At 39.0% G+C, this 14,035-nt stretch overlaps 2 protein-coding genes across 51 annotated transcripts in view; one reads left to right on the top strand and one right to left on the bottom strand.

Annotated features, from left to right (window-relative positions):
• The window catches only part of LOC147842141 (uncharacterized), a 1,078,568-nt gene that overhangs the window by 409,447 nt on the left and 655,086 nt on the right, over positions 1–14,035 (top strand). The gene's annotated exons all lie outside the window — the stretch shown is intronic.
• nbeaa (neurobeachin a) overlaps positions 1–14,035 on the bottom strand; it is a 320,618-nt gene that overhangs the window by 299,261 nt on the left and 7,322 nt on the right. For 32 of the 50 annotated variants that reach the window (XR_015500347.1, XR_015500348.1, XR_015500350.1 and 29 more), the window contains exon 1: positions 1,177–1,697. The exons of 17 other annotated variants lie outside the window; for them this stretch is intronic. Coding sequence is in view for 29 of the 33 variants with exons in the window: in XM_087269408.1 (XP_087125534.1) it covers positions 1,177–1,458 (282 nt within the window). In the remaining 4 variants the exon portion in view is untranslated. 50 annotated transcript variants of the gene reach the window in all.

Below are 14,035 nucleotides of genomic sequence, written 5' to 3'. Positions count from 1 at the left end.
CGCATGCGCGTAGTAACGTTACGTTTATTTCGTTCACTCAAACCGTCTACAACGATGATACGTGATATAAATAACCACAATTTTTAGGTGAACAATCTGTCATAGTAGCTAGTTGACAGATATTTGGCATCATACTAAGCTTGTTTTGTTTGTAAACCTGTATAAATTTAATAATATAGTAAATATATATAGTAAAAATAAATAGTTTTAAACCATAGAGATTCCAAGTTCATAGTGACCTGTGGTTTCTATAATAAAGCACATGGAGGTTTCTTGTTTTCTGGGCACCTGCTTTCCAGTACAGCTTTAAGAAGGCCTGCTCAGCCGATTGTGATTATTGATAAGGACGTCGGCCATAAAAACTCCATCTCTTCCTTCATAAACAACGGTCCTCCCAGCATCCCATGCAGCGGGTATTATTGAATCTGTGCTAATACGTTTTCTAAGCCGTTTCATAACAAGAATTCAGTTAAAGCCCGCATTAATCCAGCTCGCTCACCAGCCTGTGGCCTCCATGAGCAAAAACAGCAGCAGCAGCAGCCATATCTATCAGTGCACAGATGAGGAGATAACAGGTGCTAAAACACTATTAAAACATACTATTGACGCATAAAAATAACGAGACGACACGTTAACGCGCTCTGAATATTAATTACACCCACACTGCTGTAAGTTACATCTGAAAATTAATCCACATACGCCAGCCTGTGTCGCGTAACATCTACCCACCAGTCATATTTACATATCAAAAACGGAACTGCATTCATAAATATGGTTTAATAGCATAAAGCAGCGCTTAGTACACCGTCTGATCGAGAATAATTAATCTAACAGCCTTTTGGGCGAAAAGAAAAGATGCATTCCCTTATTTGGCGAGTCATTGTTGCAGGCCGGCGTGTTGATACACTGTCAGTTTTGCACAGCGAATAAACGCGTAACGGAGCGCTGGGAAAATGAATCATGACGTTATGTGCAGGATATTTTGTCGCCCTAAAGCGAAGCTGGTAGTAATGAATCTCACTGAGATGTCAACAAAAGACAGGGTGACATTCCTCCGGGGAATGGTTCTGCCTTTAATGCATTTGATCAAGAAATCAATTCTCATATGACATCATCTTATAACACCAAGCGCGCTAAATAAAACATGCGTTCAAGAGAATGTATGCAGATGCTTACCAGATTTAAAACGGTCTCCACGATGTCTCTGTTGCTAACCTCCCCGACCTGGATCAAACCGATGAGCACTGCGAATTTCATCTTGATATTCCGGATCGGAACCGAGGGGTTTATCACCCCGGCCGGTAGAACCACGGCGCCCGATCCAGACACCATCATGTCCCCGGTAACAGAGCCCGTTACGACTTGCTGCCCCAAACCCGGTGGTGCTGCTGCTGGTGGGGCTTCTCGGTCCGTGAGCGAGGCGGAACCCGGTGCTAAAACCGGTCTCTCGCTCGACATTTCCGACCCGAATCCCAAAAAAGGAGCGGTCGCCTCGGTCTCACCTGCTTTTGTATCACCGAGCGCTGAGCAGCAGCATCAAATACAGATGAAAACGGAAAATTCTCGGTCAGGTGTCAAAGGCTGTCCTCCTCCTCTTCCTCCGAGACCTGCACATCCAAAGCCGATGCTTGCAGCCGTTCAGAGGGATGCACAGGACGAAATCACGTCTACACGGTCCCTCTCTCCTCCCGATGTCAGCCGAAGATCGGTGCGGCGTCGGACTGTGTTGTCTTTCTCAGGACGCCATATTGACGCCCCCTGTCTGCGGGAGCGCTCACCACGCCTGCGTGCTGCTGCCCGACTGTCAATCAAAAGCCGGAGCACGTGCGCGCGCGTCCCGTCCGTAGCTGTCCCGGCATTTGGAAAATCAGATTAATGTTATGTTGACGATAACCATCAGAGAGGCATTATTTTGTAGGGTTAGACAATTGTAAATAATTCTGTAGCCCAATGACGTAATCGTGAGATTCTTTGCAGACCCAAATGCAACTTCAAGAACAACTTGTTTTTAGTAGCTCAATTTGGGTGTCAAGAGACAATTTATAGACACAGACATAAGGCACATGCATTATTTTACATTTTATTATCTTATTATTATTATTTATACTTAGCCAGGGGCGGATTTAACCATAAGCAAGATAAGCTGCCGCTTAGGGCCCGAGGAAATCTGAGGGCCCCCAAATAAATACCTAAAAGTATAAATTATACCTATAAATTATATATAACATCATATTTGGTCATATTTTGTATAATTTGGGTCTAAAAAATGAGCAAATGCATCCCACACCCTCAATTATAGAAAAGTCCAGCAGTTAAATTAGGTAAAGAATTAGCTTTAAAAATGAAATATTTTATTTATAATTTTTATTTGTGAATTAATTTTAAAACAAATAATTTCAAAAGTTTCATAAGATGCTTTACATGTTATTATTTTTCATTAACACAAAATGTAGAAAAATTGTGATTGAGAGATAAAAGAAAAAAAACTGCAAAATAAATCAAATAAAAATAAATTAAAATAGAAAAGGTTTATTTCAAAACTTTTGGGCCCCATGGCTGGAATTGCTCAGGTCCCCCAATTCACTCAATCCGCCCCTATACTTAGCATAACACATCATATATGTGGTTTTGTAATATTCAAATCAATATTTTTATACATGTATAGAAACAGCCTAAATATAAAATAGAAGGATAATTTTTTTATATCAACAACAACACTAAGAGTAAACTTTATTAATGATAATGATATACATATTAATATCCCTAAAATTTAAAGTAGTATTTAACATGACAAGTTTGGTCAATGTAATTATGGATTAATTAAATTCAAAATGTTACAAATCTTAATATAATCTTCATTTATTGAGTTTAAAATGTGTTTTGCTCATGAACAAGTTACTTTTGACAATTGGGATTTCAATACATTTCAAAACAAATCCACTTTTAGTAAATGCGCATGTGTATTTGGACTTTTGACCCTTATTGCTACTAAGAAAAGGCACTGTGAAAAAAATACAGAAGTCATTCATTCATTTTCCTTCAGCTTAGTCCCTTTATTCATTAGGGGTTGCCACAGTGGAATGAACCGCCAACTTATCCAGCATATGTTTTATACAGCGCATGCCCATCCAGCTGCAACCCAGTACTGGGAAACACTCTCACATGCACACACATAAACTACGGCCAATTTAGATTTCCCCCTTCACTTATCACACATGCAATGACTGTGTGGGAAACCGGAGCACCCAGAGGAAACCCACGCCAACACGGGAAGAACATGAAAAATACATAGCTTTAATGGGTAAAATAAGCACAGTTCTGGGTTCATTAACAGTTCACAGATCATTCGTCTTATTATCAGCCACCCTGTTCTACTGAAGTATAATCATTGACCCTAAAAAGCCCACATCTGTTAAAGTCTACACACAAACATGTCAACTCAATCACAAAGACTCGTGGTTTTTCTTCACTCTGCCATTGAAGAGAACCTTGCTATTGTGAGGTTTTAATTTTAGCACTGCAGCAGAAAGCTGTGAATGGGGACGTGAGCTCTCCTTCACTCAGGACACGAGTCCTGCCTCATTTTGCCTCAAACCCGGATAGCGGGTTACAATCTTTCTGAATGAAAGTGCGTTTTTCTTAAGCCCTCTCTTCTCTCTCCCTTCTTGATTTCTAGTGTCTCTTTCACTATCACACTCACTTGTTCGCATTCTCTCAAAATAGAACAGATTGCTGACACCCTAAATTCTTATATAAGGTTTCGCTGCTGCACAATATTCCTTGAGCTTAAACTTCCCATACAGCTTTTTATTTGGAATCTGTTTAAAAGCTGATGTGCAGATGCATAAAAGCCGTACATGAGAATATAGAGAGTTTTAGAGGTGTGATACAGAGTTCTGCTTATACAGTCTTTTCCTTATAGGATCTCTCTCTAGCAATATCTGCACAAGTAGGATAAAAAGGGGTAAAGAAAAAGGTACAATTCTTTATTTCGAGGTATGTGATGAATATATGGAGGGAGGAGGGGTGGAGAGGGGGATGGGCTCTGTCACAGGAGGAGGGGAACAGAAGGGACCGGCAGCTGGATAGTGAGGAAGAGTCTCGGGCCGATACAATGGCTGACAGCAGGCTGAGTCTGCATTCGGAGCTTTACGTTCAGTCAACAGACTAAAAACCTGCTAAACTCTGATAAACCGAAGCAGCACTTAGTGTAACATACAAGAGACTGAATGTAATTCAATGCTCCAATATACTCAACAAAAGTTCTTTTCATCCATGAAAATAAGGAAGAGTATTGTTTGCTGATGACCTTTTTTTTAAACTAAAGCCCTGTTCAGATGACACTATATTTATTGTTGTTTACGACAGTAACTTTCTTAAATTGTCATATATTAATTTTCCTTCAGCTTAGTCTCTTATTTGTCAGGGGTCGCCAGAGTGGAATGAACAGCCAACTTTTCCAGCATATGTTTTACGCAGCGGATGTCATTCCAGCCGCATATACAGCCATACATTCATAAACAAAAGCTTTTGATCACCCAATTCACCTATAGTGCATGTCTTTAGACTGTTGGGGAAACCGGAGCTCCCAGAGGAAACCCACGTGAACACAGGGAAAACATGCAAACTCCACACAGAAATGCCAACTGGCCAGCTGGGACTCAAACCAGGAACCCTTTTGCCAGCTAACCACTGAGCCACCGTATCGCTGATCATGTGATGTGTCATGGGTACCAAATATGCCAGACTATGCTTCACATGATGTCTTTGATGCGCACTATGTCATCAAGAAGCCGCATAAATCATCTGTCTCAGTAATTGTCTGATTTACTAGTTTTGGTAATTCCTGTACTCACTCACCAGGCTGCAGAAGTGCCTCGGCTATCAATCGCCAACATTTATCTATTTATTCTGTCTTAGTATATCCATGATGACACGCCATACAAACAAACTCTTGCCATAACTACACAAACCTTTTTCAAATTCATGTAAGCAGTCCTCTCTCTTTCATCTTGCCATATTAAAACTTTGTATGAAGAGATTCTGTACTCCTGTTGGTCAGAGTCACTCATGTGACGGAACTCATCATGGACTACGCCGCGGCCGAAGGAAAATGAATGAACAAAAAGAAGCATAAGAAGTTAAAGAAGCATCTAAATACTGTGATGTGGATATGTTTGCACAAGCTCTGCAATTTTCCGGTATTGCCTAAAGACAAGCTCATTATAATGACCCAACTAATATTATAAAGTATATTTGAGACTTTAGACAAGTGTCTAAGTAGGAAAAATTCCCTCTCTTTGTACGACACGAGTATATAATAGCTCTTTAGGTATTATTTTAAGCATTATAAGCATTGCTTTTTTGTTGGACGAGAGGTTGTCATGAGCATTTTCCTATAAAAATAAGTCCACAGTTACAGACAGCATCTAGAGGAAGTCTGGGAAAGGCTCCATTTTTACATTTTGTTCCAAGCTGTTCATACATTAGCATTAAAAGAGCAACTAATCTATCTAGTCTCTCTTATAAACAAACTGGTTTTCTAGACTATCCAAGAACATCCAGCCTGATCTCACGAAGAAACTTAACGTATTATCAGAAATTATTCATGTGGATAAAATATACCATTTTTAAAAACACCCCAAACCCTACCCCTAATTGTGGGGTCCCAATAAGAGCAAAAACCTACAAATAAGATTGTAAAAATTAATACAAAATTAGCCACTAAATTGCTGGGAGATTGGTATGTCTGTCCTCATATAACATGTATCTTTTAAGCAAAAGTTATAAAGCTCTGTTTTCAACCCATTTCCCAATCTGAAGCTTTCTATTGGTCTGTTGCCACTGAGTGTTACATTATGGTACAGTTCGGTTCACTTTTATGGCCGTTTCCACTGTCAAAAGGTACCAAAAAGCAAACCCAATTGTACCACTTTTTTGGTACCCTTTCGAAAATGTACCAAGTTTTTTTGTACCAAAAAGTGGAGCTAAACATGCAGCTGAACGCTATTGGTTTGCAGAGAAACGTCAGTAGCACATGCACAAACCAGAAGAATGAAAACAAAGGAACCGGCATTTTTCAATACACAGCCGAGACATTACATCGTAATTCTAAATAGATGTAATAACAAACCATGCTCGAGCATAAGATCAAACAAACCTTGTCGTCGTCTTGATAAACAGCCACAAAGCCAAAAAGAACAAAATCTGCCATGTCCTGTTTATGAGGCCATCTAAAAGCACGCGCAGTTTCACTTTCTCCAGAGAGCTCGCGGCGCATCTATATTTGAAATAACAAACCTGAGCTGATGAAAATAACATGTGCGTGAAGTGCTCAGAATGACAGAATTAATTACTAACAAGAGTTTACATGAGCTGTTAAAGAATAAAGATACAGATGAGAGGTTTGCACTGACTATGGGCAATATGTTGCGTGTTTTCAAAGCAAAATTAAGACTAAATGTATGCTGTGTGTAGTTGTTCTGAATTGGTAACAAATCGTACACTGTAAGGGTTTGTATGTTCATATATGTTGGATTTATTTATTTTATATAACTGCAGACGTTACAGTAGGCTATTTCACATCATTAATCTGCAGTTATAATTAAAATATGTTCATAGAAAGGTTAGTAATGAACATTTAAACATTTATACAAGTATTTATGTGTATAAAGCATCTGTTTTGTGAGAAGTGCTTCTCAGATGATGTGAACGACCTGTACGGCTTTACTTTTACATTTTCTCAAGTGAGAATGACATCGACTGAAACTTTGGGTCATACATTGGCCCACCATTGGTACCCTTTTGGCAATGGAAACACATGCCTGATAAAGGTGACCCGTACCGTACTGTACTGTACCACTCAGTGGAACCAAGCCGTTAGTGAAATGTGAACAAAAGGACTGACTTTATCCATCAGGAATTGACTGGATTGATAATAGTGGCTGTTTTATACCATAACAGATCAAAGGGATTGAAAAGAGGACGTAAAAACAAAAGAGAGATTTATAATGTCAGCTGAAAGGATTAAAACATTCAAAATCTTTAACTTCTGAAATGCTGCCTAAATTATTCAACGGGCAACAAAAAAGTCACATCAGTTTAGAGCAAGTAAATGCCAGAATGTATCCCTTTAAAACTCTCAAAAGTGCAGAAGAACTGCTTTCCTGTTTAGGAACAGTTTGAAACTTGGAGTACAAACACAGTTGAATGGCGGAGGGAATGTCATAAACACAGCACTGTTCTGCTTCGCATCTTCTGTCACCGGAGAGGAAAAGCCCCTTTATGTCCATATCAGGGATGAAAGAGCAGTTCAGAAAGGAGGAGGGAGCGTTCACGTTTAAAATAGCGGCACCGTTCAGCACTCGCCCACATCTCCCTGCTCCTGCAGAGTGCGTGGGTTTGACAGACACGTCGGTTCTCAACTGGACTCAGAGCACAACAACGGGGGAAAACACAAGTTCATGACTTACACATTCACAATTTTACACTTCTTCCTGCCAAACACTTTTGCACCATTTCAACAAGCCAGAAAGTTTTATGAACTACTCCAGTATTTAAGTGTCACATGATCATTCAGAAATCTGGCCTGTGCTGATGATGCTCGATAGAAACATTTATTCTTACATACAGTTATTAATTTAAAAGATGCCTAAATTAGGATAAAAGAAGCACTTCAAAATCACAAGAGAAAAGAAATTACCCAGCAGGCACCGGACTTCAACATGACGTTAGATTGACGTTGTATCCCAAAGTCATGGGGACGTTGCATTTTGTTTGGAAATCGGGTTGACGTCAGAACGCAATGTGCAACATCCAACCTAAAATCAACATCTAATGATGTTACATCTTGACGTTGTGTGGATGTTACCACTATAATGTCTATCAGACGTTGGATTTTGGTTGCCATACCTGACGAATAAATATCAATATTTGGCATCAATATGACATTGGTTTAAGATGTTGTCTCGATGTTGTTCACTTTCCAACACAACCTAAAATCAACCAAATATCAACATCATTTAACATTATTATTGGGCATCAAAACAACGTTGTCCTTAGACACTGGCTAGACATTGAATTTTAGTCACCTGACATCACGACTTAAATCTAACCTAATATTAACGTCTTATGGCGTTGTGGGCCTGATGGGTAGTGATGTTCATTCATTCATTTTCTTGTCGGCTTAGTCCCTTTATAAATCCGGGGTCGCCACAGTGGAATGAACCGCTAACTTATCCAGCAAGTTTTTATGCAGCGGATGCCCTTCCAGCCGCAACCCATCTCTGGGAAACATCCACAAACACACATTCACACACACACTCATACTCTACCAACAATTTAGCCTACCCAATTCACCTGTACCACGTTTTTGGACTGTGGGGGAAAACCGGAGCACCCGGAGGAAACCCACGGGAACGCAAGGAGAACATGCAAACTCCACACAGAAACGCCAACTGAACCAAGGTTCGAACCACCAACCCAGCGACCTTCTGCTGTGAGGCGACAGCACTACCTACTGCACGACTGTGTCACCCCTAGTGATGTTCAATACCATAGATTTCCTTTACGATCTGATACAGAGTAAAATTCAGGCTAGTATTGGGGATACCATTCAGACACTTGCAAATACACCTTTTGTGTTTAATAAATGTAAAAAATTTATATAAAAAAAATATTAACCTATTTCAAATAGCTTCAAATCTGTTAATTTTTGATTTTGCAATGTAAAACACCAAAAAGTTAGTGTAGCTCAAACCATTTGAGGAAACCATTTGCAACAAACCAGTTCAAAAACTAATCCTAATGAGTACTGTGAACTAAATCTATTTGATTAAAAGAAGCAATTTGAGCACAGTAAAACCCAATAAAGAAGAGAACTCAAACAGAGTACAGTAAAACCCAATAAGTAAAGACAACTCAAATCATTTGAGGAAGCCGATTGCAACAAACCACTTGAGTTAAATGAAAAAATCTATGAGTACTGTGAACTTACTCCATTTAAGTTAAAGTAACGAGGTATTTAATTAACTCATTACCTTCAACACTGAGTTTAAAACTTTTTTCAAATGAGTAGGATTAACTTTCAGTAAATTTTGAGTAAACTACACTCATTTCATTTGATAAACTTGACTGTTGGGTTTAACAATGTGGAAGTATATTGAGGTAGCTGCCTTAAGAAAACAACAGATACAACACATCCTCTCTCAAGCACTTTTTAGCATGTATGTAATTAGTAAGGGGTTACACGAAAGAATTGTCATATATTATGGTTTTCTTGACAATATGTTAAGGGTTGTAACTTAATTTAAAAAAGCCTGTAGACATATTTTTTTGTGAAGAACTCCAAGAAGAAACCAAAAGAATGTGAAGTTTTCACACACTTCTGAGAACTCTTTTTTTTATTTGATGATACAATATGAGTAAATCATATCATTCATTCATTTTCCTTAGGCTAATGCCTTGTTTACACTGCCAGTTAAATGTGATCCAAATTCGATTTTTTTTCTCACGTGACGAAGATCGGATCTGTTCTATCACCGCGTACACATGAAAAAAATGCATCCATTGGGATATTCAGAGATCGGTTTCAGGCCTCCTTCAAATGTGGAAATAAATCAGATATAAAACAGATATGTGACAATGCGACTCATGAACAGGCATTCTGTTCTGTACGTCATTAAACTTGCGACAATGTGGTCCTTCTCCGTGGCTTAATGATGTAGAAGGAAGAATGCGTGTGGAGACGCCGACACGGTAAACAACAGCAACAGAGGAAACATGGAGGAGGAAAGTGGTCAGTCGCAACAATTTGCTCCCACCAGACCTGAGATCTTTCTGGTATCCACAAATTTCTCTGAATGGTGGAGGACACCATATATAAACCATAGGTGCAAGCTGTGATGATGGCCCTTTCCCTTCTCTTCCACCTCCGCATCATTTTGAAGTTGGGTGAATTCTGCATATTTCGCAGAGCTAAAAGCAAGACAGTTTTTTTCCATGGTGGCTAGTATGGCGCAGATTCTCGAACCAGTCTTTACGCATGCGCGACGTCAAAAATTGTATGGCAAGTGTAAAAACATGAATTGGATATGGGTCATAATTAAAAGAACATGTAAACGGACAGGCAAAAAAAATCTGATATAAGCAACAAATCAGAATTGGGCATCTGACAGAAGACCTGACAGTGTAAACGGGGCCTTAGTCTCTATTGTAGAGGTTGCCACATTGGAATGAACCAGTTAAATATTTTAGCGTATGTTTTACACAGCAGATGCTCTTTAGCCAGTGCTAGGAAACATCCTCCCTCCCTCCCTCCCTCCCTCCCTCCCTCACTCACTCACTCATACATTCATCAATTCACATAAAGCATGTGTCTTTGGACCGGAGTACCCAAAGGAAATTGACACGAACATTGGGAGCACAGGCAAACTCCACACAGAAATGACCCAGCCAACACTTGAACTGGTGACTTTCTTGCTGAGAGGCAACAGTGCTAACCACTCAGCCACCATGCCACCCATAAATCATATCATAATTTAAATTTTTTGCTTGAAATGTGCATTTAAGATTTACAAGTGGGGTAAAAAAAAGTCTTGTTGATCCAAACAAGTATTCCAAACAAGTATTCCAGCAATTATTTTGAGCTTATTTTGTATATTTCCGAAGTTGTCCATGCCCAGGCAAAACCAGATATTGCTATGTGGTTTCTAACCAGCCCTATAATCAAACATCCCCATCTTCGGTCTCCATGATAATGTTTTCCTTGCATATGGAAATGCGAAGACACTGATGCCATATTTGTGGTGTAATTTAGTAGAATTAATCATCAGGGTGTCTTTTTGCTGCTTGTTTTTAATTTGCCCTCTCTTATACCAGTATACTGTAACATGCTTTTGCCCAGAGGCAGTAAAACAAGAAATATTAGCATCAAGGGCTTCTAACCTGGCAAAATTTATCTCCGGAAAATTAAAACTCTGCATGAGCAAATCTCAACAATAAACCACTGAGCAAATGTTAAAAAGCATCTCGAGAGCAAATTCTTAATGAAGATTCAAATCAGAACTCTTAATGAAGTAATTTTAACATTTAATATGAGGAGATAATCATTTTATGCGTGTGTTTATATGTTTGTTACAAAACAACTGGCAACATTTTATTATTATTTTTTTATTTATTGCTTGTTTTATCTATCAATCATATTTATTTTGGTATCATGAACATCTGTTGGTTATCATGGGTCAGCAAAGTCCCAGTGGGCACAGCACTGTGTGTGTGTGTGTGTGTGTGTGTGTGTGTGTGTGTGTGTGTGTGTGTGTTTTAAACACTGTTTGAGCAGCAGGGTCCCAGCTGCTGTTGTACGACTTCATTTGGTATGTGAAAAGGAAGTGAATTGCCTTGCGCAGACACAGACGTTCGTCATATATTTGTTTTGTATGCAACATTACGGCAAGAATATCATTTGCAGGTTTCTAGCAGTTGATAAAGAAGCTTTAAGAAAGCGTCTGTCAGCATAAAATAACACATCAGCTCTGAAAACCAAATCAAAAGTGAGAAAATACACAGTGACCGACGAGATCTATCATGGAGAACAATAAAAGAGAGAGATTCAGACATGGGCGGAGAAAAGGACGAATGACAATGCAAGAAAGAGTCGAGAGTGGGAGAGGACGGAGCGCTGTCACTTCGCCTTTTCACCCTGTCCTTGTGTGTGAGATGCTGAACTCTGCAGGAGGAATGAATGGGCATGTTAGATTAAAGTGATGGACTGCAACACACACACACACACACTTTGGCAAGAATTTTGGCGCGCACACACACACACACACACACACACACACACACACACACACACACACACACACACACACACACACACACACACACACACACTATATAAAACCATATGTAATACTTTATGAAATGATAATTATTTTCTAGTTTTATTACACCAAATACTTGATTCTGCTTGGTCAATCACAACATTATAAAGCATGTTATTCCCTGAAACAACCAATTAAGCTACTAATATCTTTTCTACAAGTTTTTTGTTTACACAGCACAACTTTATTACATTTTTACATCTAATTATTAATTATTAGAGCTAAGCTCATCATTTTGACTATATTGTTATTAATAATAATTATTTGACAATTTAGTTTGGCTGCTAGTAGCCTTGTAATAATACAGAAAAATGTATACCCAGCTGACAGTTAATCAGAAAAAAAAAAAAAAACCTTTAGTCTTATCCTGTCTGGCTTTATTTTGCAACAACAACCTGCAGGATGTACTTTATTCCTTACATATTATATCCTTAAATTAATATGTTACTAAGGCATTGTTTATACCTTTTATGAACAATTTTTTGTATAATAACCCTGAACTGAATATTTTATTAAGACATTAAAATCATTTTATAATTATAACTTAAAATGAGGGCGGCACGGTGGCTCAGTGGTTATCACTGTTGCCTCACAGCAAGAAGGTCGCTGGTTCGATTCCCCAATGGGTCAGCTGGCATTTCTGTGGAGTTTGCATGTTCTCACCGTGTTTGCGTGGGTTTCCTCCGGGTTTCCCCCAATGACCATTGACATGCACTATAGGTGAATTGAATAAACTGAATTGGCTGTAGTGTATGTGTGTGAATGAGTGTGTATGGATGTTTACCAGTACTGGGTTGCAGCTAGAAGGGCATGCGCTGTGTTAAACACATGTTTTAGCACACATGTTTTAATTGCATTTCTGTTTAGTTCAGTTATGACTTTAGTCGGATTAAGGTGATCAAAAAATAAAAAAATAATCGCTGTTTGGAGCTCATGCAGGCCTACAAAACAGTTTAAATTCATGTTTAACTGAATAAACAGTTAGTAAACACAAGTACATCTTATTGAACATCATTTATTTTCATTACCAATTATCATAGTAGAACAGTTTCAAGCAGTTTAGGCAGTTTGTGATGCGTTTTGGAAACAGGAGATGAGCCCCTGGTCTAATGCAGCACCTGGCTTGAGAAAGCCTATGAAGCCTTAGTCTTCATTTTTTTTAAATATACAAAACAGCCGCAATATATAGTAAAAATAAATCAGTTTCTCCCCCAAACTCAGTCAGTTAGTTGGTCATACAGGTTTGAATTGACATGAGGAGATCAGTTCCAATATATTTTGATGTATGTCATTGAATAATAAGACCCAACAATGGTCTCAAACTGACTGAAAAACAAAAATGTACTAAAAGTAAAGTACCATGTTAAACGCCACATCACATGTATATTGGGAGTCATTCAAGACCCTTTGAATCCCATCATTGCCCATGTCAACATAATTTTTATGATGGCAATAACAAGCGCATCTTCTCTGAGCAGTCATGACAGCTGCATCTTTCCTCACATAATAGAGATTGTAAAGCCGGTGAATGTGGCATGCATACGCACAGAACGCATGTGCGCACACACATCTCTGTAAACTAAAGTACCTGCTCTGACAGCAGCTCACAGATGAAACCTGTCTGACTGACGGTGGGGAAGGTTTGTGCTGATGAGAGGTCGAAGTAATTGGTCACACAGCAGAGTGGATGTGATTCCCAGTATGTATGTATGTGTCTGTGTGTGTGTGTGTGTGTGTGTGTGTGTGTGTGTGTGTGTGCGTGTGTGTGTGTGATCCAGACTGAAAGCCAGTAATCAGAGAAACCGGCACAAGATGAAAGATGCTTTTGTGATGTACTTAAAATGGATGGACCGTTCCTAGAATATCACGGCCATTTCCGATAATGTGTGTTGTATTATTCTGAAATTGAAAGCATAGGGTCACACTGAATAAGAATTCTGATTTAAGATCTGTCACCGCCCAAATATAATGGGTACTGAATATGTTGTAAAGCTTCTTAAAATGATTTGGAGACAGCCTATAGCGGTACAGGTCAGCGCTAAAGCTTGTATTACAATCAGCAAATAGCTTTACATTTCCTAGAAAATGATTTAATATTCGTCTTGCGTCACTGACAGCGTACAGCCACAGTGTGAGAGACAGCGTGACTGTTT

This window comes from Danio rerio, chromosome 10 (genome assembly GCF_052040795.2).
Source record: "Danio rerio strain M-AB ecotype USA chromosome 10, GRCz13ab, whole genome shotgun sequence".
NCBI classification, from domain to species: Eukaryota; Metazoa; Chordata; class Actinopteri; order Cypriniformes; family Danionidae; genus Danio; species Danio rerio.
This window is presented reverse-complemented; position numbering and strand designations above follow the sequence as displayed.